At 39.8% G+C, this 26,507-nt stretch overlaps 2 protein-coding genes across 8 annotated transcripts in view; both read right to left on the reverse strand.

Moving 5' to 3' along the window:
- soga1 (suppressor of glucose, autophagy associated 1) overlaps nucleotides 1-26,507 on the reverse strand; it is a 111,111-nt gene that overhangs the window by 63,842 nt on the left and 20,762 nt on the right. The gene's annotated exons all lie outside the window — the stretch shown is intronic.
- On the reverse strand, nucleotides 6,778-26,504 carry LOC129187433 (uncharacterized). Its single transcript, XM_054787145.1, has one exon. The coding sequence runs from the start codon at nucleotides 23,092-23,094 to the stop codon at nucleotides 20,770-20,772; it is 2,325 nt and encodes a 774-aa protein (XP_054643120.1). The 5' UTR covers nucleotides 23,095-26,504; the 3' UTR covers nucleotides 6,778-20,769.

Here is a 26,507-nt window from a genome sequence, read left to right on the forward strand (position 1 = left end):
GGCCAGAGCCAGGAGACATAAGTTCGGCTCTGGGAGTAGAGTAAAGAGACTGTAACAACAATTTAAGCTTCGGTGGTACCATATATGAAATAGTGACGACAGACAAAATGTACAATTCACACACATTTGGATATGAATAGCCATTCACAAAATAAATCCACAATGCAACGATTATCAGTTGCACAACATAAGGTATTCAAGACACAACAGTTGGGAGTCCAAAGCAACGCAACGTTAACAGTTCAATGGCCCGAGTAACTGAGTGTCCAGAGGGTCATGAGTGAAGGAGTGGACCGAGAGTTTATGGGAAGGGCCAATGAATAGCGAGTCGCGAAGGGACAAAGAAGGGAAGGGACGGCTGCAAAGCCTCCTACGGCCCGACCAGAGCAGGTGGGTGAGAGTTCTCCAAGTGAGAGTCTGGGCTGAGTCGAGCTTCAGGCGGTTGGCCTTTGTGCACAGTTCCTAGCTTGCCATCAAAACCTGGCCTATATAAAAATAGGACCAGGGTAAATCCATGTGCACATAACATCCTAATCAAGCTACAATATTAAATAATACAAGTCCCATCATAAACAGCAGTTTAATTCAATATTGTACAATATATTAATTTTAATTTTCAGTAAATTCCTTTATAAATAATTGAGGTATCCAATTATTCATTATAATAATCAACAGCATCAAAATAACCTTCAATAAATACCAGTGTATCCTCTACACAGATAGCAGCACTAGTCAAAACTCACAATTCATTTAAGTGCATTGCAGTGCATTCATTCAATTGGCAGCAGCTGTTGCTTAAAAGTTGGACTTTACAAGGCTTCAAAATACATTGATAGTAATACATACATTTAAACATAGCACATAACACAAAGTAAATAATTACTGGACATAGAGTTTAATTCCATAGAACATGGTCAGAGACAGCAAGCTTCATATTAAAGTCCAACCGCTCCACACCAAATAATTGCAAAGGCCACGACGCTATTGAGGCTACTGTTAGCAATAGGCTACAAACACTCAGCAATTCCGTAGTTCTATCAAAAATGACCTGCTCCCTTCGATGCGGCCTGGCACCGGCGGATGGCCCCTGCATACTGACAACGCATGGAATTAGTTTTAGGACTGTATATTGTAAAATGAGCGAACAACTAACTTAGACATACCTGCAGCAACTCTTTCCCCAAGCGTGTCCCTCGCAGCTACCAGCGTCTAATCCCTTCCGGATAATAATAATAATAATAATAATAATAATAATAATAATAATAATAATAATAATAATAATAATAATAATAATAATAATAATACACAGGTTTTTCCGGCCGGGTTACATGCAGGTTGCAGACCCCTGATTTAGACATACTTTTGTCAATAATTTTGGTCGAAAACCAAATCCTACAAACACCGGGGCGTACAAAAATCAAAGTACCATTGTACATTTTTATACACTACACATATTAATTCAAGCAATACCAATAAAATACCACTGATTGACAGTATCACTCTGCAAACACCTTCCTTTTCACTTTCCATCACCCCTTCAAAGTGTGAGTAGTCTTATTTTAGTTTTATTATAAACTGGTTAACTTGTTTTTACACTTGTTTGACACTTTAGAAAATCGTTGTACAAAAACCATTGCCTTTACAGTTAAGCTAGAAATGAATCAATTAGCTTTACATTATGAAGACAACATAATAGGTTATCTATTAGAGCTGTCATGTAGGTAAAGAAGTGCTTGGCAGTTGCATAAAACCGAACTATACCGCATAAAGACGGTTGCTCCTGTTTCATCTCACGGAGGGAGCAGAACAAAGGGCAGCTGTGACGAACCTGACAGGCCTCTGGCGACCTTTGGTTGCTCCTGACAGTTCAAACGCATGAATGCAGATCAAACATATGCAGCACAAACTGGCAAAAGAGGATGTGCACCACTGCCTCATCCAGGATCTCTTTAGGGTACAATGGGAAGAGCTTGGTGTTCTTTCCTAGGATAACTGAGCTGAAGCGGCAGGATTAATAGCCACCCTCCTGCTGTTACTCTACTGGGTCTATAATATAAATCTTAGCATAATTTCCTGCAACAGAGAATGCTAGGGGGCTCTGACAGGTTTATTCTCATCATGAAGACAAATATGGAGGAATAATCAACCAAATGCCTGCCCTTGCATTCCTAATAATTCTGACAAATGAACAGAGATGAACATAGACAACATATATTGCAGAACAATTTTAGTAGTTTTGTGTCAAAATGTGCAGTATTTGCTGGTTGTTTCTCGGATAACCACATGCTCTTGTCAGCGTTAAAATGCATTGTCCTGCCAACTCTCCCTGTCTTTCTCCACAGTGTGATGCAGTGGAGTTCACTTATGCCACCTTTTGGGCCTTTTACACAAAAAAATCTGCCTAGCAACAAGAAGGCAAACAAACATACTGTAGGCTGTGACCAGAAAGAAGAATCAAAGCACATCTGCATTTGTTGTGTATTATTTATTGTCATTCTTTTTATTATTTAATTTAAGTGTTTATTTATTTCTTTGTCCTTTACTTATTTATGACTATACAATGTTGCTGTCAATTTATTTATTTATTTTTTGTTTATTACTTAATTTAACTACTGTATATACAAACTCTATTAACTTTTTGCCTATGTAGAAAATGGTAACCTGGTAGAATTGAATATCAGTATTTGCTGAGTAGGTGTAGGATAAAATAAGCTCTGCTTCTGTAAACGTGTGATGAACGTCAATGTGTTCAAAATAAACTAAACCTTAACAACTACCAAATGTGATTTAGTGCAGGGATTTGTGTGTGGCAGACGAGGTGCAACACCTTGAGAAAAATTAAGAAGAACATATTTTTCAAACCTGTGATGTGCACTTCTGTTATGTTTAAAGGTGAAATAAATTTATTTTGGTCCAGAAAATCATTATTTAGGGGAATAGGAGGCCCCGACCGTACTATGTTCTCTGAAGGGAGGCTCATTTTGCCACACTTTGAAAACCCCTGATTATCGAAAGAGACATTTCCAGCACCAATGTCCTAAATCATTGTCTCTCTGTGAAAACAAATGCTGTCCACATAACTCATTACTTTGACCTGAGTCGACCCAGTAAGAGAGTAGTGGCGAGCCACACTAAACCCGAATGCTCATTGACCACAGCAGCACGCAACCAACACAGGCATTATTATGTGTAGCTCATCTTAATGTGATTTTAACAGCCCTGATTATTGACACTCTGTCAGCTTGGGAAGACTGCGAAAGAGAGAGATGTAACACATCCCTGATTACACAGAAATAAATGCTAACAAACAACATAGTGATTGTGGAGTGATTTGTTTTTATTGTGTGACTATTAATGGCTGCAAAGCACATTTTCTCACGGGACACTTTCACGTGTTTGGTTGTGTTGTCAATGAAATGTTATAAATTGTTAAAAAGCCATATTTCTAATAGCAAAACCCACAAAAACCTTGTGATTTTAATGGCTAAAATTGAAAACAATTGCAAACGCTTTTCTACTGCTTTGACAAATCAAATGAAATATGTATGTGACCAGACAGTAAACTATTGTAAAGGGTAACAACAAAAAGACCAAAAGCAACTACCTTTTCAAAATAATATAAATATATTATACAGTACAGTCGTCCCTCTCTAAATCGCAGTTTGAACATCGCTCATCGCAGTTTTTCAAATATTAATTAATAAATGATCACTGTTTTATGGCTGACTATGGCCTATTATTAGTAAAAAAAAATAAAAAATGCATATTAAGCACATTTTACCTATTCTTGGCCTAAATTAAGTATTTTCAATCAACTATAAGGCATTCAGAAACAAATTCACTGACAAAATCATGGGTACGATTGTGTGATGACTTCATACAAGGCACATTATTGGCCAGTAGATGAGACCAAACCAATCAGAATGCGCGGTCCAGTATCCTGGGCACTGATTGGCTCAGCCTTACGCAGCATCCAGCCCCACATATTCTTTCTCTTGCATGTGTTTCTACATTGCTACACAGCAGAAGGGATCTTTGCTCTCGTGAGCGAGTGATTTCTGAGATTCCCAAAGTGGCTCCTAAACATGCTGCATTCTGCAGCAGAGCAGCACATGAACGACATGTTCCACAACATCCTTGCATCCTTGTGTTCAATATGGATGAAACAGGACTGTTCTGGAAAACAATGCCTTCCAGGAACATTCATTTTCAAGGATGAGGCCAAGGTCTGTGGTTTCAAAGCGTACAAGGATCACGTGACTGTCGTTATCTGTGCAAATGGGGAGGGATTTTTGCACGAGCCTGTGCTTATCTACAATACCAAGAACACTAGGGCCTGCAAAAATAAAAACAAAAACCTGCCCCTGGTGCATTGGATGCACAACTCCGAGGGCTGGATCACAAAGCAGCTTACACCAAACTTTTTGCATCATCCCTCAAGTCAAGCTGTATCTCACGGAGAAGGGACTTGAGTTGAATGTCCTTCTCCTCATGAACAATGCTAGAGGTCATGCTCATGACCCGTCCTAGAACGGTGTGCAGAGTTCCTTCCACCCAACACCACTTTGCTGATCGGGCCCATAGATCAAGGCATTATTCATGCATTCAAGGCCCTCTACACACCTTGCAGCACTTTGTCAAACCCATGGTCCTTGAGGAGACCTTCGTGCTAAACAAGTACTGGCGGCAGTTTACCATCGTGACCTGAAGATTGTGACAGACTGTGAATGGCAGGTGGAAGAATTGCCGCCTGCAGTTGTCCACAACAATACAGAATTCATCCCAAGGGTTTTATGTAACTCTGCACTGGATATGGCAGTTAAGCTAGCCCGGATGCTGGGAGGAGAAGGTTTTGTAGATATGACCCGCAATGACCTGGATGATCTGCTGGATCTCTTATCCTGTGAGTAGCCAGAACTTCCTGGGGGCCAGGAGGAGGAAGTTGGCCTTACACTTGAGAGTCTCTCGCAAGACACGAGAGCTATTTAAAAAGTTCAGGACTTGATGGAGGGATGGAACCCTACAAAAGTCTTGTCACGCAGATGAAAAGACAGCATCAGCAACTGCATATTACAATGTTCTTCAGCACTCTCATAATGATTACAAGTGAATATCATTCCATGTGGTCCAGATGGAATTGGGCTGCCGGTCATGGGCCACTAGTGGTGTCCTCTACCAGCATGTGACAGGAAATAAATCTCTTTTACTGCAGGATTAGAGCATCATCCACTCAAGTGAGCACATCCCTAACACACCTCACGCGCCATCTGCGCCTAGTGTAAACAACACTTGTGATGGAAAAAGCGCCACATTATTTAAGCCACACCCACTAAATTCAAAGACAAAAAAGATTTGTACATCAATCTATAAGCCGCAGGTGTCCACGTCGTAACATGGAATATTTAGTGCACAGAAAGATGTTACACTGAAAGATTTGTTTAAACTTTGAATTAATCAATTGCTTTTGTTCCAAATCGTGCCCAAAAGTGCATATAACATGGCTAGCTAGACAGTAGCATATCTAAATGTCATGCATCGCTGTCCTCCTCCTCTAAACTAAACTAAAACACCTAAAGTTGTCCTCTTCAAGTGTTGGAACCAGACAGCCTCACAATTCCAATTTAAATTTCAGTGTGGACCTGGAGAAAGGTTTAGATTTTGCTTGCTTCTTGAGGCAATTTAATTTTAATTTGATAATAAAATATATATATTTTAAATAATAAAAAATAAAAACAAAAAGATAATATAATTTTGTATGGTTTGTTTGTATTTTTATTTTAAAGTAGTAATGAAATGAAAGAATTTTTAAAACAATAAAAAAAACATTGACAATTCAGTTATGTTTTTTTTTTAATTGTCATTTTTAGCTATTATTTGATGTAGTATAATTTGACACTGTGTCAAAACAGAAATTCAAAACAAGAGCACAAAGCAGGAAATGAAAGAGAAACATAGAAAACAGGAGTCCAACCTGGCATGCAGATTGTAACATAAATTTTATTTTGAATTTATATCAACAGAAACAAACAGGACTTCATCAGCAAATGTCTACGACAACCATAAAGACCATAATGAAAATGGCAAAATAATACAAACAGCTACAGTTATAATACTGAATTGAAACAGTCATACTTTTTAGTGGCAATAGTAATAAGTAAATTATTAACCACAATAGTAAACAGAATGACAACTGTAATGCACACAATTGTAATAACTATACCTGTAATCTTATTGCCCACATCACTGTCACTGTAATAAAACCAACAACATGATAACATCATTGATAAACCAGCGCGTAATGTGGGGAAGTACGTATGTACTGTGAGTGTGTATATGTATGCGTGGTCTTCCCGATCTCCAGGCTGTTACTGTATTGGCCAACGTGCTAACCACTAGACCACCGTGCGGTATTCAGGTGATAAACAACCTATTTCAGTTTTGGTTTTTTTTGTTTAAATTACAAGTTCCAAATGTTTACTGTCTCACTCCCCCTTCTTGCTTTTGCATATTGTAGCTCTACTTAAAACCTCATTAAGATCCAAATGTGCAAAATGCAAATTCTAGCAATTTTTCAACTGGCCTTAAGATTTTGATCAGGAGTGTATATACGTGCATGAATGTGCGCGTATGTGTGAACGTTTCATTGTCACTGACAATGTATGAAAGGAGAAGGACTGTCTCCTACCACCAAGCAAACCCCGCCCCACACACCCAAGCCAAAGCCCCACCACCAGAGAGCCACCGGCCCCACCCCCCGGAAAGATCTTACAACAGGCACAATAATAATAATGTAATAATTGTAATAATAATAATCATAATAAAACACGGGCCACTCTTGTGTCTGTAACCTATGTCATGCTAACACTCAACCCTGGACCACAGAAGTCACTTGTGCTCCACACATCTGAAGCACATTTACTGCAACACACACAAGCATGAGTGTTATTTATGTTTTAAATGGCTTATTTTCTCTGATTATATCTACTACAAGTATATTGACTAATATGAATGTAAAGGGGTTATTAAGGTGTTATTTGGTGCCTAGAGAGCTCTAATAATGTTAAAAACTGTATTTAGAAGGTCATAAACATGTTTTGTATGCTCTAACTACAAAAATATTCCATTTATAAACACGGAATCCTACTTCCTGGAAATTCACTTATCACGGCTGGCTGTAGAAGCAATAACCGTGATAAATGAGGCATTACTGTGTGACAAATTACGTGGTGGCAGGTACAAAATGTAAAAAGAATAAGCTATTACCCACAAGAAAACATTAAACACGACTATTGGTGAATAATGTGGACAGGAACATTATCTTAGACCTATTTCAGCACATTTTCAAGTAACATGCTTTGACACACAAACACTAACAAATGTCCCGGAGCATTTTTTGCAGCGTCCGGTAGAATATCAACAGTGAGATCCATGTACAAAATGTTCTCAGTAAAGGGAGGTTCATCAGGTCCTCCTCCTGATCCAATCAGAGCCAACCACCGACACCACTCAGCATCTTTCATATCATCTAGTCATCCGTGACAAGAGAGGAACACGAACAGAGAGGAGAGAAGAGTGCTTTTTGTTTCATGTCCTTTCATCCCTGTTACATAATTTAACAATTAGGATAATAATGCCAAATGCAGACTAGTAGCTACACAGTAGGACACATTCAAAGCAACACTCCATAGGAATTTATTGAGAAGCAATTGGAGAAAATGGCCTTTTCTGTTCCAACAAGGTCCTTAAAGCATGCTTGGATGAATTTGATGTGGATGAATTAGAAGAGCGATGGTGAGGCAGCTAGTTCAACATCAGCGACCTCTGACCTCACTATTCTGGATGAATGGACACAAATTCCGTAAGACACACTCTAACATCTTACAGAATGTTTTCCCGGAGCAAGAGTGGACGTTTTTATATCTGCAAAGCAGGGACACTATTTTTGTCTATTTCCACTTCCTATCTCATGCAACATCATGACCTCTCACCTTACAAATTGTGCAGATTTCCTGTATTACATATACATGTACACCAAACATGTTAATATGCCTGAAATCTGCCACCAGGATTAATGTATTACTCACTGGGGGAATGTAAACAAATAGAGTCAGCCAAAATTTGCTGGTTTATGTCGCATCATTCCACAAAGTTTTCTTGGAAATCAGTTGGTTAGTTTTTCTATCATCCCGGTAACTACAGTATCTAATGAACAAACAAATAACAATGAGAACATAATCGCTTATGCACAATATAAATGAGGGAACAGATACATGGAATTTTGGATGAGGCAAGGCTTATAGTTACAAATAACTACTCTGAAGCCTCATTCAAACAAGCAAGTAGTCTCCCTTCACTATTGCATAACCCATTTATTTTACATTAAGCCAATCGTACCAATAGAAAACCACCTAAAAATAGACAGTTCAACTCATAAATTATTACACTGCATACATTTTGAGTTCAAGTTTATTTTTATTTGTTGAATGCATATCTTAGTTGGAAAGAACACAAACAGTGGCAAAAGACTGTACAAAGTTTCAGAAAGAGATATGATTATTTTTTGGCTATTTCAATCATCGCTTACATACTGACAAAAATCCCCATGTCCAACATTAGTCACAGTCATAAATGTAGAGCTGTATAGAATGTTACTGGACCTCTTGGAAGTTTTCCAACATAACATGAATATAACATCAACATTCCCTTTTGGCCCACCAGTTGAGAATCAATGCTGTAGATTATGTTAGAAGCTACCAGATCATTGAAAAGGGTGCAAAACAGTTTCTTCGAAATTTTAAAATAAAAAAAGCAATGAAAAGTAGCACATTTTTTTAAACACCTCTAACACCACCTTCTTACAGTCTTTTGCCACTGGTTTGTGTCAATTCTAGCAAAAAGATAACTATTCAAAACATCAAAACTCACTTTAACAGGTATATAAACACAATTTGGGGATAGAAAGTGCATTCACGGTCACTTTAATCTGATATTAATGCAAAGTTCCATGCAAAGTGGCATAAACCATCATTTCAAAGTCCACAGCTCTTCCCCCTACCAGCTGCATTGGCATATCGAGCTGCAGGGTAACCATAACAACACACACAACACCTCTAGGGGAGCTATAGTAACAGGGGCTGCATTAGCAACAACAGGAGGAGGTGTGCCACCGCCTCTTTTTCCACGTCTCCACTTCCTGTTCCCGACATGAGCCGGCAGCACAGTGATGATGTCACAACACAGGGGGTGGGAAGATCGGGAAGAAAAATGTAAAAGGGGGTGGGTGAAGAGAAGAGAGGAGGGAGGAAGGGAGACTCCAAACAAAGGAGGAACATAAAGAGAAAAGGGAATAGGATGATGATGGCAGTGTAGAATTACTATTATTGCCTTTCAATGTGTGCTTTTGTGTATTATGTGCCTCTAGCACACACAATGTGACAGTTAACATTTTTAATATACAAAAGTTAATATTGAAGTAAAGCCCCAAACATTCATCCATCACTGTAATAGAAAGCTTTCATCCACTGGAAATAAACAAGTCATCACATGCCAAAAAAAAAGAAATATCAGAACATGTTGAACAGAACATTGTTAGTGTTTGTGTATGTAGTCATATCCAGGCTGTCAATCTAATAGTTATGTGCACACTTTTGTTTAAACAACAGAACAAAACATTTTGGGTAATTTTATTCATATTTTTTGACATTTCGTAACCTGTCAGTGAACTAAAAGGGCACTCAGTAGAGTGCCACACCTCCATCAAGGCCCAACAGTTGTAATTTTTTTCCCACCTATACAAATTTTACACCTCAATATTACCGTTTTCTACTGCATGGCACCTGCTCGACTCGCTATTGATGCTTTTCAAATTTCTTCTTAAACAATCTTCGTAAATTTTATTCCCATGATATTTTCACCTTATTTCCATAATATTATAACTTTTCCCCCAATCTTATTGTCAAAAAAATTACAGTTATTAAAATTACTAATTTTTATATTATTATATGCTCCTAAAATTATGTCATAATATGTAAAATTATGTAATAATGTTGTGTTATTCTCGTTCAATTATTACTTTTTCTCATTAGATTAATACTTTTTTCTTTAATGTTTTTACTTTATTCTTGTAAAATAACTGCTGACTTTTGCATTTTTGCTATTGCTGTTACTGTGTTTTTAGTTTTCTTGTTAATTGCATTTTTAGAATGTGCCGAGGGGCGATGAAAAAACAGCCGTGGCCGCAAATGGACACTCCTGATTTGTCCTGTGGCTGTGCTTTAGCTGTAAATGCTGCAGTATTACACTCCACATTATCGACTTGGCTGCAGCTATGTGTTTTCTTGCTTTCTTGCTACAGCATCTCTTTACCTGTCTATTTACAGACTACAGTACATATAGTCAGTAAGAGTACCAACCATGTACACTCCTGATCAAAATCTTAAGACCAGTTGAAAAATTGCTAGAATTTGCATTTTGCACATTTGGATCTTAATGAGGTTTTAAGTAGAGCTACAATATGCAAAAGCAAGAAGGGGGAGTGCTTTTTCATTGCGTGGGACACTGGAGCTTCAGGTGGTGCAGGATCGTCAAACGGCAGCTGCTTACGTGCAGATGTTGCAGCAGGCATCCCTCATGACTGAGGGCCCTCGTCTGTGTGGTAACAGCTGGGTTTTTCAACAGGACAACGCTGCAGTTCACAATGCTCGCTTGACCAAGGACTTCTTCAGGTAGAATAACATCACTCTTTTGGACCATCCTGCATGTTCCCCTCATTTAAATCCCATAGAGAACATTTGGGGATGAATGGCAAGGGAAGTTTGTAAAAATGGCCATCAGTTCCAGACAGTTGATGCCTTTCGTGAAGCAATCTTCACCACTTAGAGCAATGTTCCCACTAGCCTCCTGGAAACACTCACATCAAGATGCCTAAACCAATTTTTGAAGTGATTAACAAGAACGGTGGAGCTACTCATTACTGAGTCCTACTGAGAACATTTTTTGTTCTGGTTTGGAGAGTTTTTTATTATTTTTTGAGTGATGGTCTTAAACTTTTGATCAGCTGATTTTTGTTTTCATTAAATTACTTTTTCAAAATGCTTTTTGTCTCAATCTCCCTTCTTGTTTTTGCATATTGTAGCTCTACTTAAAACCTCATTAAGATCCAAATGTGCAAAATGAAAATTCTAGCAATTTTTCAACTGGTTTTAACATTTTGATCAGGGGCGTATAATTTATGGAAAGCTCACTTGGTCACATTTACGAAAATGAAAAAGACTGTAATCTGACACACACACGAAAGACACTGAAGCCCATAATGAAGTCTAAAGCTGAGGTGTGGGGGAGCATTGGATGTCTAATGGCTATAAGTAACACAATCAATAGACCATCACTTTCTGCACACATAGGAGGTGTACTGTACAGTGTGATAAACCCCCTTTAAAAGAAATGTGTGGTTATTTTCTATGCAGACACAATAGCTCCATACGGACCCCAAATGGAACCTTTTGAGTGAGCCCATCTGTGCCCCAGGCAGGTGAGACAATCTGCACTCCAGTCATCTTTTAATGGATGCACTGTGTGTGTGTGTGTGTGTGTGTGTGTGTGTGTGTGTGTGTGTGTGTGTGTGTGTGTGTGTGTGTGTGTGTGTGTGTGTGTGTGCATGTACAGTATACTGTATATGTGTGTACATGTACTGTATGTATGGCCTGTGTGCAAGTGAGAAAGCCCTCAAGCAAAAATGTCTCAATATGGAGTATCCCATAAAAGTGAGCATACCCTCACACTTTAGCAATACGGTTGAAATGTGAATTTCTCTTCGAGATTATTAAAGTACAGTCAAACCTGTCTTAGCGGCCACCTTTATAGAACGGCCACCTGCCTATAGCAGCCACTGAAAAATCCCCCGCAGCAAATTTACATGTTATAGACCCTGTGTATAGCAGTCACCTGTCCAATGCGGCCATCGGCCACCCATTTTGTCTCCCTTGGTCAATATCTGACTGCATATAGCGGCCAAATTACCAACTCAAGTAGAAGCTGCATGCACGAAAAAGTTTCGTTTTTCAATCAATGAAGCCGTCGTGTGTAGACTTTAATTACTGAGTCCTAGCTCAGTCACAATCATTCACAAGATCCACACAAACTGTCAGTTGTTCCACATAAAAAAGTCGTCTTCTTTTGAGCTTGCTATTTCCTGGTCAAACATGTAACTTTAAGAGCATTTGCACCAAAACATTACTGCAAAGTAGACTGGGAACAGGACGTGCTCCCAGCGACGCTACAATAAAAAAAAAAACATCCGCTAGCATGTATGCGGCAGCGGGAGCAAAACTGAGTTCGGTTGTACTTAATTGAAGTATTTTAGAATGTACTCACGTTATTTTTCATCAATCCTCATCCACAAATCCATCAAAGTCCTCATCTTCTGTATTTGACACAAAAAAAAAGCAGTCTTCTTTTCCGTTCGCTACTAGTCTGTTAACTTGTCAGTGTTATTCAGCTCCGAAGCAAAGAAGGAAACTTCTCCTGTTGCTTCTGCCAAATTTATTTATTGAATGTGGCCACCAGACAGCAGCTCAGAACACACACACATCTCTCAGCATCGTCTCTCCTTCCTGCCTGCCCACAAGGCAAAGGTTAAACAAGCCCCACTACATAGCTGTCCAGGCAATGCCTGTAACAAGTGACACCATTTATTTCCTGGTGTGCACTGGTCAATACTGTAATGCCGCTTGTTGTGGGGAAGGTGAGACTCATGTCACCGATGCACTTTAATGGCTTTATTAACAGCGGAGAACACTGCAGGACTTTACATCCACGCCAACATAAACACACTTCCCAACTCTCTCCAAACTCACAGCTAGCACTGAGCCTAGCTCTCCTGCTCGGGACGCCCACCGTCACTTCCCGTCACTTCCTGATGAACAAAAGCTGTAATGACACTCTGCCGTATAAAAAGTAAAATATTAAAAACAAGCGTAAGACATTACTAGCACTGCTTTGTTTTGTGGGTCGTGGATAATAACAAGCCTAGTAGTGCTGTACAACTTTTATCCGCAGTCCCACAGTGCCCTCTACTGGTCAACATTATTATTATTCCCCCCCCCCCCTTTTTTTCTTTTTTTTCCTCTACTGGTCAACATTCAAACTGGACGCCAACCTGTCTATAGAGGCCACCTGTCTATAGCAGCCACTTTTGCAGACTCCCTCTAGTGGCTGTTATGGACAAGTTTGACTGTATCTATCTATCTACCAAATAAAATGTGGACACCTATGTATCATTTATATAGTACCGTCCCCTGGGAAGATACTGTAATAACAATGGTTGCTGACTCGTGAAGGGTGTACTGACTTTTTGGGACACATCACAGTGTCACTAAAATTCTCATCACGTGATCATAGGAAGTGGGACGTGATGGACACATACGATTCTGCTCTGCATAGACCTTCTTCAGTCCAATCAACCACTCTGACCCAGTTAAAATTCAGCTGCTTTGATGCTCTGACCCATTTAACAACACACATGCCCCTGGAGACATCACGCACAGCTTTAATTATGGACCACGAGGAAATCACTGATGTCATGACCTGCATGCTGGAGCTTTATGTTAAGACAATGTGAGCTTTTAATGCATTTAAACATTTGCATTTGGGTTTTTCTGGGTTTTTAACAAATACGTTGCCCACCAGACAGCCTCACAACTAACATCACAACTTGTAAAAGCTGCCTAGAAAAGCCTGCAGCTACCCTCGTCCCACATCCCTAATCTTGCTCCAAACAATAGGCAACACTTCCTGGAAGTCAGACATTACAGGAAACTGTTTCCTTCTGGAATTAGTGAACTACACAGAGAGAGCCTTAAAATTAGATCACTTAGTAAAGTACACAAAAACAAGCAAATATGAATCCTTCATGGTTGTGTTTTAAATCGTTTGGTCCTGTTGATTATTAAATTATGTCATTTAGGCGTATTATATCAAATATTAATGTTAAATAAATATGAAGTACAGTAGAATTTTCAAACACCATTTTCATTAAAAAAATGCCTCAAAAGTTGCAGAAAGCTTCACAGTTTGAACTGCAAGCAAAGGATAAATTCTTTGTTTTGTTTTTTCTTTGACCTTTCAGTGTTTTTTTTGCAAAACTTATTCAAAACAAATGATATCACGCAAGATTTCGGCATACCTCATAGACCTCACTTCAGAGAGCTTCCAAAGATAAGATCTGCTTGTGTGTTCTGCTTGCTTTTTCTTTGCAATTTGTTGCTTTTAATGTATTACAGTCGTCCCTCGCTACAACGCGGTTCGAGCGTCGCTCCCTCACTCTGTCGCGTTTTTTCAAAAATGTATTAATTAATAAATGATCGTTGTTTTGTGGTTAACCATGGCCGATTATTAGTCGAAAAAGGATTCAGGTCAGGACTTTGACTAGGCCACTTCAAAGTCCTCATTTTGTTGTCTTCAGCCATTCAGAGGTGGACTTATTGGTGTGTTTTGGATCATTGTCCTGCTGCAGAACCCAAGCTCATTTCAGCTACTTTAAGCCAGATGTAATGGGATACACACCTTACAAAAAGTTCCACTTTTGTCTCATCAGTCCACAGAGTATTTTCCCAGAGGTCTTGGGGATCATCAAGATGTTTTCCGGCAAAATTTAGACGAACCTTAATGTTCTTTTTGTTCATCAGTGTTTTTCATCTTGAAACTCTTCCATGCAGACTGTTTTTGCCCAGTGTCTTTCTTATGGTGGAGTCATGAACACTGACCTTAACTGAGGCAAGCGAGGCTTGCATTTCTGTTGATATGGGGTCTTTTGTGACCTTTTGGATGAGTTGTCGCTGTGCTCTTGGGGTAATTTTTGTTGGCCAGCCACTCCTGGGAAGGTTCACCACTGTTCCATGTTTTCTTCATTGGTGGATAATGACTCTCACTGTGGTTCGCTGGAGTCCCAAAGTTTTAGAAATGGCTTTATAACCCTTTAGAGACTGATAAAGCTGAATTAATCACTATTTTGTATATTTCATGGCAGCAGGGCACTGTTTACTGAAATCTCAATTATAACATTTACAGTCGTCCCTCTCTACATCACGGTTTGAATATCTCTAACTAACTTTTCAGAAATTAATTAATCGCTGTTTCATGATGTTTCATGACTGATTATGACCTAAAAGAAAACTGAAAGACAAGTCATATATAGTATACTGGTCACTACTAGGCGTCAGTAAAGTGAGAATGAGACATTACAGTACCGGCATTAAGTCACTCATGGATGAAGAGTACGACATGACAGTAAAAAGAGGTTCTCCTCCCGTTCCGTGTGACAATGGTAAGTTTTTTGCTTCTTACTTTGTCCTTCTAACTTATTCTTAAGTTGAGAATAAATAAATAGGAGTGTCCCAGTGTCGTAACGTGTGAGTTATTATGTCTTACTATTGCTTGTCTACAATATTAGGTAATACAAGTATATAGACGACCACAGGGGTGTTATTCCGTGTCTACAAGGCTATAATAATGTGTAGACTTCAGTTAAACATGGTGTTGTATTGCCTGAAACTGTATTTGTATTTTTTGCTCATTTAGAACATTTTATTTGGCTTGTCACGATAATAAATTTTGCTGGTCCATAATTGTCCTACAAATTATTGTCCATAATCGATATTATTGACAACATTTTTCAGACCATTTTTCATTTGATAACATAATAATGCGAGTACATCCTAGCAAATTTCTCAAGAGTGTTTAAGATTGTAATTGGAAAGTCAAGAACTTTTAAAATAAAATCAATTCAACAAAAAATAAAATGATAAAATGGATTCTCGGCCTCTTTTAGCAAAAACTGCACTTAAATATAAATCACAATCATAACCAAAAACAATACAAAAAAATAGATCCTATCTGTCTGTCTCTATTAAAAAAAAAGCACACCCAACAATAAAAACAAGAAATAAAATGGAGTATCAAGCCTCTGTAAAGAAAATTGCACTTGAATGAATAATAAACATTGGGTATTATTCCTTAACAGGAAGGCTTAACATGTAGCGAACGATACTGTCTGTGAGTGTGCACCATTTTGTGCTGTTTTGTTTATATTTACTTTGCCCAACCCTTATGTCATCCAACCAGGTAGAGGGGGGAGAGAGACACGTATGCACGTGTCAATTTATCGAGGCCGGCAAAATGATCAACTTCGCTTTTATTTATCATTCAATTACCGTAAAGCACCGTGTATAAACCGCACTTTTTTTCCACCTTTAAGAAGCAAAAAAATCGGGATGCGGTTTATACACAATGACAGGTCTGTGACCAGACTCGGACTAAAAAATAATATCAGACAACGCTTCTCGAACGCTTTAGCGGAAGATCACTCGTACTACAAGCCCGCTCACACCGCCTGAACTTTGCTGTAGCGTTCCTGGAGCGGTGAAAAATTTAATCACCGCTCATTCACCACCGTTTAACAGAAGTTGGACCCCGTTAAGGCAAAGCCGTATACGCTCGGCCACCGCTGATGGTCCCTCCTACCGCTCCGAAAGTTTTGAGCTGCACAAAATATTACAAGCAGCCAATTTTCCGCCACGGCAAAGTTCATCACCACTCTAACAACGCCCAGTCAAAGTTTGGCACCGCTAGACGCAAGTTCGTGGACGCTTGTGGACGCCAGAATTTGGCTATAAATACAGGGAGAAATTGACCAGAAGCGCATTTGGGAAGCCGTCTGTGGGTCAGACAGTTGCTTTGACTTTAGCGCTCTCTGCTGTACAGTTGCTGAAAATGCTTGTGTATGCTTGAATAAACGTTGGAGTTTATTCAAATTCACACTGAAGCAATGCAGCATTATGTAATTCCATTGCAGATGAATTGATGGACGGCAGATTTCTCCTTTCTTCTTCTTTTTGAAATTGCTTAGTACCTTTACACATGTTGATTTGAGATGAAAGAGTTGGCAAGCATTTATGAACAAAAATGCCCCCCCCCCCTTTACGGTAATTGATTTATTGATTATCATGACAGGCCTAATTTTTCTGCTTAACAATGCTTAATTTAGGCCAAGAATACGTAACATTTGTTTAAAGAAGACCTATTATACTCATTTTCTGGCCTTTTTATTGACCTCTGGCACAATAACCCGCAGAAAGCTTTCAAGATCTTCCAGACTTTGCACCTCTTCCTGCACTGTTTCCTTGGGTTTCCTGCCTCCCGCCCAAACGGTCTGTGTAATTTACTCCACCCCAAGCCCTCCTCCAGGCATGCTTCCCGCCGAGCCCACTCCGCTGTGATTGGTCACACTCGCTCCGCTCGCACACTGTATGCACACTCTATAATGCTACAAAGGCAACCGCTTTCGTCCGATTACTTACACAAAATAAACACAGTAAGGACAAAATTGTTACTTACAGCTTGCTCTTCTGACTCTTCAACAAAACAACGTAACGTTGGAAAGGCATCAGACTTCAGCAACAGTTTGGCCGATAGTCCAGCTTCGTAATGGTCCATGTTCACAAAACAGTCCCATGTAAAATGCCGTTGACAGATGAGCATATTTTTCTCTCACTGGCCAGGAATCAGCAACTCCAACCACTCCAACCACTTCTGCCTGATGGTGGCCATAGTGAGGGAGCGATGTTCGAACCACAATGGAGGGAGGGACGACTGTAAATAGTTTTCTTACTGCATTAACCAAAAACTGCCTCATCTATTGTACAAATCCATGGCAGAGTTCTTGGCTGTTGAACTATGGCAGTGGTTTTCAATTATTTTCTGTCATGCCCAGAAATCCCTCCCCATTTGAAATACTATTGCGAAACTCTATAAAATGTTTTTATTTATCTGTACAGATTGAACTGAAAACTGAAACCAGACAAATGCAACAAAATGGAGAGCAGTGAAGCATACAAGCATATTTAAGTCAAATTGCATGCTGAGTACAACAAATTCATACATGTTGGCAGGTCTGGACTAATATTGAAAGTCCTCCCTGCCTCTCACGCTCCCCCTGACAGTTCACCGTGGCCCCCCCAGGGAGGCCTGCCCCTCTACTTGAGAAGCACTGCATTATGGGAAGAATGTGATGGAATGGGGGAATATAATGACACTCATATATTGGTTCATATACCCAAGCAGACAGATGACCTTATCATCAGCAATGGGCTAATCTTAAATCCACATGCTGACACACACACACACGCGCGCGCGCGCCCACACATGCACGCACACACACACATACACACACACACACACACACACACACACAAAGATACGACACCTCCTGAATGACCTTCAAGTGACTGAAGGAGAGAGAAAGATTGACAAAGACTAGCAAAATCCTTAAATAACATGTAGTATTTTCTCTTCAATCATGGAGGATTTTGTTTCCATTTGAAATCGCGCATGTGGCTATCCTGCCAAGACCCCACCTGCCACTCCTTCCTTTTTTTCTGTCCTCCTTCTCCTTTGTCGCTTCCAACCTTATCTGAATTGTCTTCCCGGCTATTGTGTTTTTTTTTCTTTCTTCACATCTAGCCATCTACTGTATCTATACCTGTAGACAGACAGACGCAGTATAATATAACTTTCAATCTCACGATTACTCCATTGTGTTTGGTCACCTTGAGGCAGAGAAGCACCTGGAAGACAAGCTTTTGTGCACAAGGTTAGGTTACAGCGCGGAACTCGAACCTATTTCTATTATTTCTTATGGGAAAACTGAGTTGCGTCCACTGCATTTGGAAGTAGTAGTGATTGTGTTTCACATCCATACTGCAAATCTCCCTCCAAAACTCACCCTCATTATCTCCACCAGCACCTTTTCTCCTCTATGCGTTCAATCAATCCTGCCTTCGAATGATGAAATACCCTCAGAAGATGCAGCACATCTTTTCTCATCCCCACTCCCCAATTCTATACCACCAAAACCCTCCAAAAAAAACGTTCTCTTTGTCTCCTCCAACGTGCAACCCTCCCTCCATCAACCTTCAGAGGTCAAACAGCTGGATTGGATCGAAATATAAGAGACAGACGGAGAGCGAGATTTGAGAGGAGGTAAAAAAAAATATTCTAGGGGAAGGAGAGAGCAGGGGGACTGAGGAAAGATGGGATAAAAACATGCCCACATCAGCATTCCTCTGGGTCTCCAAGGGAGACACAGACAGGGGAACATAAAGGAGGGATGGTAACAAATGAGAAAAAGGAGTGAACAGGGAAATGATGGAGGAGAAGGAAACTGTAGCAACCAAGACCTCTTACAAGGCTTTCACTAATTTATCACCTGCTAAATCAATGAGCAAATAAATATCTTACTAGCTAAAAAGAGGTAATGCTTGACAGATTCACAATTATATCGGGATCCAAGTGTGTAATAACAGGCTACATGATTACAACAAATATGAGATTGACATGGGATTTGTCACATGAAATTTACTTAGCTGCCCAATCTGGATCAGATCCAGATTAAACTTGATTTAAATAAGTTTAATAAGAAGCAGAAGAAAAAAATAATAACATTGGGCCTCATTCACGAAACGTTCTTATGCACAAATGTGTTCTTAAAGCCTTCTTACGAAGATTTTTGGCATTCACGAAACGTGTTCTTAACTCACAGTTCTTAGATCTAAAAACAAATTCTATGAACGCTCAGGAGGACTCTTACGCACAAGCACAGCTTGCACTTTCAATGCGCAATCGCCCTCATGATGGATTTTGCAACCTGATCCCAAAAAATGTAGTGCAAATAAAATATCCCAACAATTATGTATCATCAAAACAACTAAAATATACTCCATTGATAAATATATATTCAAATCCCAATTCATCAAAAAAAAAGTAGCTGGGTGGACGTGCGCTGCACAGAGAGAGAATGTAAAGGGACCATTAGATTTATTTGCTGAAAGCGACGAATATTTGATGTCCTGCTTCAGGCTTCAGGCTTCCCTCTCTGTTCTTGCAGGTGTGCAGGATCATCAGAATAACATCGCAATGAAACGTGGTGTGCCTATTGCGCACGTAGCACCCCCAGATAACGACATGCGCCCCCAGCCACGTCTTGAGCCAAAGCACGGGGCTGCTGTATTAATTAGGCAGCGTCTAATCAAATGTAACCACAGAAAAAATAAATTGTCACACACAAACTATGTATTTTGACTTTATTTTTCCATCATGATTGTGTAAATATTTTCTAGAGTTTCCGAAATGGTTTGGTTTCTGATTGATGGCCCCCCTCCCGTTTCCTCCAGATCCCTCCGGTGCAGTCCAATCTTTTTTTTTGTCTATTTTAAGTCAAACCACTTCTTTTTAACCTCTGTGAGTTTGGAAAAGTTAATGCTAGGTTATAAATCATGCCTCATGCGTGTATAGTAGAAGGTTGTCGCAATAAACTGAAACGGTCAACTACCAACTAATATCAAAAAAGCGCAATTTTCCTTTAGTAATAATAATTCTTAGATATTTTCTTAGTGTCTGTGTAGGCTCTCAGTCGTACAGGAGTTGTCCATCGAGGAAAAGGCTTCTTGAGACGTCATCTGTACTTCTGTGTAGAAGGTGTCGGACGTTTCGCTCCTCATCCGAAGAGCTTCGTCAGCAAACTAATAAGTGCTGGTAGCTTAGGCCTTAAATACAGTAAGAGTGGGCGGAATTGGTGTGCCAACACCCTCCTCCTATTGGTTTGTTACACTAAGCCTGGGCGGAGCAGTGGTATAATCCTATCCTGTTATTCACACCTACGATAAAAGGGAAGTGTCGCTCCCTGAATTGGGTATGAACGACTCTGATACTGGCTTGTTAGCATCTATTGTTCTGGCTCGGCCCTGCCTTCACCTCATTTGCAAGACTAAGAGCTGTGGGTTTTGGTCTCAGTAACCTGCTGAACACAGGGTCCAAATTAAACCTCAAACCACCATTCCGATTCAATGATGGGTTCTGTTGTTTGACAAAAATAGCTTCCTTTACTCCTCTTTCAAACCATCTGTTTTCTTTGGCCAAAATCTTAACCTCGCTGTCCTGAAAAGAGTGATTGGTAGCTTTCAGGTGTAGATGTACTGCTGATTGAGGACCACTAGCATTGTCCCTGCGATGTTGATAAAGCCTTTTTTGGAGCATTTGCTTAGTTTCCCCAATGTAGTGCTCTTTGCATTCCTCATCTTTACAGTGGATGGAATAGACCACATTGCTCTGTTTCTGGTTTGGAGCCTTGTCTTTAGGATGCACTAATTTTTGTCTCAGGGTATTTACTGGTTTGAAATAGGTAGGAATTTTGTGTTGCCATAAGATCCTCTGGAGTTTTTCGGAGACCCCCGCTACATAAGGGACTACCACTCCTCTCCTTTTTGCTTCTGTGGGCTTTTGGGTTTCTTTCCCTACTCTCTTCTTTTGACATTTGTTAAAAGCCCACCGTGGGTACCCACAGGTTGAGAGCGCTCTCTGGACATGTTGTGTCTCCTTTTTCTTTCCCTCAGCACTAGTTGGTATTTGTTCCGCTCTATGTTGGAGGGTCCTAATAACCCCTAGTTTATGTTGTAGTGGATGGTTTGATTCAAAAAGCAGGTATTGGTCAGTGTGTGTGGCCTTTCTAAAGACCTCTGTAAGTAGCTGTCTGTCCTTTCCTATAATTACCTTGCAGTCTAAGAAGGCTAGTTGGTTTTCTTTAGTGTCCTCGCGAGTAAATTTGATATTGGTGTCCACCGCATTGATGTGATCTGTGAAAGACTGAATTTCTTGTTTTTTGATTATGACAAAGGTGTCATCCACGTATCTAAACCACTGCCTTGGTTTTGTCCCTGAGAAGGATGTGAGAGCCTGTTTCTCCATCTCTTCCATGTACAGATTCGCCACTATGGGTGAGACTGGTGAGCCCATAGCACAACCATGAATTTGTCTGTAGAATTTCCCTCTAAACTGAAAATATGTGGTGTTAAGGCAAATTTCCAGTAATTGGCAGATGTGGTCAGCACTAAGTTTTGTTCTCCGATGCAGAGTTGAGTCCTCGAGCAGTCTCTTCCTCACCACCGAGACTGCTGCTGAGGTGGGGACAGATGTGAAAAGTGAAGTCACATCATAAGACACCAAAGTTTCCTCTGGCTCCAATCTGAGGTCTTTGATGCTCGCCACAAACCCTTTTGTGTTCTCTATATGATGATCAGTGTTGCCTACCAATGGGGATAAGACTGTTTTTACATATTTCGCTACATTGTACGTGGTAGAGTCAATGCTACAGACAATGGGTCTGAGGGGAAACCCTTCCTTGTGGATTTTTGGAAGGCCATAGATACATGGTGTAGCCTCCCCAGGGTATAACCTATGATACATCTGTCTGTCAATTAGTTCTTCCTTCTCTAACTTTTGGAGACAGTGTATGATTTCTTTCTTATACCTACTGGATGGGTCCCTTTTAAGTTGCTCATATGTGTTGGCATCACTAATTAGACTTGTTATTTTTTCTTCGTAGTCCAATGTGTTGAGAACCACTGTGCATCTGCCCTTATCAGCTGGTAAGATGGTGATGCTCTCATCTTTCTGCAGAGCCGCTAATGCTTTCCTCTCACCTAACGTGATATTGGACGGTGGTGGTTTGGCACTACTGAGAAGGGCCGATATTCTCAGACGAAGGTCCCCTGCCTCTGTTCTAGAAAGGTTATTGTTCCTGATGGCCGATTCAGCTGCTGTGATATAGTCTACTGTGGGTATCGTTTTAGGAGTCACTGAGAAGTTGAGACCCTTGGTTAATACTGCCTTCTCTGTCTCCGAGAGGCTTCTGTCTGACAGATTTTTGATCCAATTTTCTTTAGTATTGGACTGATTCCCCCCATCCTTAGTGTTTACGACAAGCTGTGGTCGATTTTCCAATAGAAGTTTCTGGAATTTTCCCTTATGCCTTTCTTTGGTTTTGCTATGGTGCTTCATATAACCTGATTTGGTAAATTCACAAACCTCCTGATAGGTTTCGTGCGTAAGCTTGGTTTGCAATCTCTGATAGAAGGTTTCTACTTCAGACTGTTTATTTTTTATCTCTATGTTAAGTCTCCTAATTCTCAAATTCTGTATTTTTCTGATGTAGTTTTGTTGCATTTTCCTTGCCAAGTGTCCTTGCTCAAGGGACGCTTGCCTCATGCATTTGGGGATTAACCTACTCTGCCTGCATCTAAGATTAAATCTGAGGTGGTTCCTTAAATCTGCTAATTTAAGAGTGGCCTTTTCTAAGCTATTGGGTATGAACCTGTTCAGCAGGTTACTGAGACCAAAACCCACAGCTCTTAGTCTTGCAAATGAGGTGAAGGCAGGGCCGAGCCAGAACAATAGATGCTAACAAGCCAGTATCAGAGTCGTTCATACCCAATTCAGGGAGCGACACTTCCCTTTTATCGTAGGTGTGAATAACAGGATAGGATTATACCACTGCTCCGCCCAGGCTTAGTGTAACAAACCAATAGGAGGAGGGTGTTGGCACACCAATTCCGCCCACTCTTACTGTATTTAAGGCCTAAGCTACCAGCACTTATTAGTTTGCTGACGAAGCTCTTCGGATGAGGAGCGAAACGTCCGACACCTTCTACACAGAAGTACAGATGACGTCTCAAGAAGCCTTTTCCTCGATATTTTCTTAGTATTATTTAATCATTATTTTTTTTCCATTATTTTCCATCTATGTTGTTGCCAAATCTGGATCAGATCTAGCTTAATCATAATTTATTCATATTTTATGATGTCATCAATGTATAGATTATCCCCCAAATTGTAAGTAATGTGACCATGCTTGAAGGTATACGTACCATCACAAAAAAAAATCATCCCCAGAATGTTGCGCACAAACAAACTTCCTTGGCACAGGTAACATTTCTGTAATGCTCTCTTTGGCGCATAAGGCCTTTAGACTAGAGATTCTCAACTGGTGGGATGCAAAACGGACCCCTTTTCAGTGGGTCGCAATCTTCTGTTTTTATTCTTCAGGAGATTTTTATGCAGCGGGGTGTCGTCTATTAATACTATAGGTGGCGACAACACTCTGTAGTGTTATTTGAAACCCGTTGTCATAGATGAAGAGGTTTGTTAGTAATCTCCTGCCTAAGATGTTGAATGTGCCAGTCCTGTATGTTGTTTAGCCTTACAAAGTGTTTGATTGTAAGTATTTTATGCTTTATGCGATATAAACTGTCAAAGTGGAATGCACATCTTAGTTACTTATTTAATTGTCATATTTGGAGGTGTTTGAAATCGGCGTGTAAAATTCCTCATGCTAATCGCTAGCACATCTATGGAATTTTCAGTGTATATTCATAAAATAACAGCGAACAGAGTGAAATGTCTTGTCAGTCCAGTCATACAGATGCTTTGTTTCTGGAGGGGAGGCTGGGCATACACACAGCAAAAGAGTGGAGCTTCATGAGCCATGCCATCATGGCCTTGCTTCAGGCCACTGAGTCTTTTAAATAGCAGCTTCTATGTGAGATTACTGCATGGCTGTGCTTACTTACACAAGAATATCAATATTAACCTAAGCCTGCAGACACGACCAATCGATACTACACAAACACCTTTTTGTGTACAGTTCGTAGTGTTTTCTCTGATTGAATGCCTCTTGGTCCAGTCTGGTTATTCTTAACAACAAACATCATTTCTGTATATGCAGAATCTTCCCACAGTATTGTTTTACATTAATATAGCCAGTTCGTTTCAGTCCAAGGTGAGATACAGAAGAGTGAAACATTCCTGTGTGAATGAGTACACACACACACACACACACACACACACACACACACAAGCACACATGTTCTCTAAATCATATCAGCGATGTGAAGAATTCCCATCTCTGCAGGGTTGGCATGGCTCAACACAACAACAGAGGCAAACATGAAAACATGTCAGCATGTCAGAGAGCAGTCAAATAGCCACAAAGCCTGATATGTGAGGAGAAAAACAAGTGGTCTGTAAGACACAAACGGTACTTTCTCTCCACACTGCATCAATTATTGCTACCGCACTACAGGAAGTACGGCAGAAAGCGTGTTTATTTGCAGTAATTCAATTACAGGGTTTGCTTACCCAATAGCGCCAGTGACCTATTTGTGGTTCTTTTAAATTAAAAAGCAGAGAACCACCACAGTTTAAAACAAGACCATTACTCCACCACAGTGTTTACCTGCAAACAAATATTTTAAAAAATCACCGAGTAGTACTGATATTTCGTTCTGTAAGTGAAATAAGAAATTGGATTGAAACTTTACCCTCCCACATATGTGCTATACATTCAACAACGGAAATATTGATCAAACTTGTCAACTTGTTACAGTATAAAAGAGCACAAAAAAATGTAAATGTAATGTAAATAAATGTAAATATAATAACTTAATTGAACGTATAATCTAGTAACTAATTATAAACATATAAGAAGTTATTTCACACAAACATTATAATTCTATACATAAAAATGTAGGTGGTCTAGTGTTCTTTTATTTATTTATTTTTTTACTTTTGCAATGTAAATATGGCACTGTAGATACGTTATTTGTATGTTACTTGAATGTTTTCCTCCAGTATGGAGATTTTTATGAAAAGCTTATTTTAACCAGGGAAACTGATCACAAAACTGCCACAATGTATAACCATCATAAAAAATCCAGACTGAATACTGTATGTCAAAACACAATAAGAACAATTAATATATTGGCAGGGTAATAAAACTTGGTTATCTACAATGGAGAGGAGACACTTCCTTCCCCTTAACAGGCCTCTTGGTGCATAAAAGCAAAGTGACTCAATCACTTGATGTACAACTGAACATGAATCTTCTAAACAGCCAAAAGCAAGAAAATGCAGTATTTTGCTGGCAATAAAAAGCTATTAGGAGAAGGTTGGACGTACAATTGAATGACTTGTCAAGAACAATTGGTGCAGCCCTGCAGGTATCTTGCACTAATTAGTGACGAAGAAGGACAACAAGGGAGCTTTCTGTCTCTTCTCCAATAACACGGCAACAATCACAAATCACAATCAATAGTGGAAGAGTGGAGTGATGAAAACACTGAGCCTCAATTGTATCCAGGAAACACAGTCCAGACCCCCAAATCCGCTGCCAGCTACCCAGTCATCCATCTAGCACTGACCCACATCAGGTCTTGGGCCAAAACCAGAACAGTCAACCCCATCAGACATGGAGCCAAAGAGGACTAACCAGGGTGCTCATAATAAGGTCAATCTTGAAGCACTGAACACAACAACATTGTTGTTGTTTTTTTTCTTTAATTTGTTTGCCAAGTTTGGTTTTCTCTTCACGGAAATTGTACCCTTGCTTTTTAAACACAGTGTTTTAAAAGCTTGGTAAGTGAGTCTTTGGTGTAGAAGAACCATGGGTCAACAGGAGAAGCTAAACGTGGACTTTCTTTTACAGATTTGGATTGGGTTTACACTGCCCTCAATTCCCATTGATTTCTCTCCTTCATGGCTCATACAATGGGCCCCATGTTGTCCCCAATGTCTCCCACTTGTGTCTCGTTGTGCCTATCCAGGAGAACCGTTGTGAGATAATC

Source organism: Dunckerocampus dactyliophorus, chromosome 1, assembly GCF_027744805.1.
Source record: "Dunckerocampus dactyliophorus isolate RoL2022-P2 chromosome 1, RoL_Ddac_1.1, whole genome shotgun sequence".
NCBI classification, from domain to species: Eukaryota; Metazoa; Chordata; class Actinopteri; order Syngnathiformes; family Syngnathidae; genus Dunckerocampus; species Dunckerocampus dactyliophorus.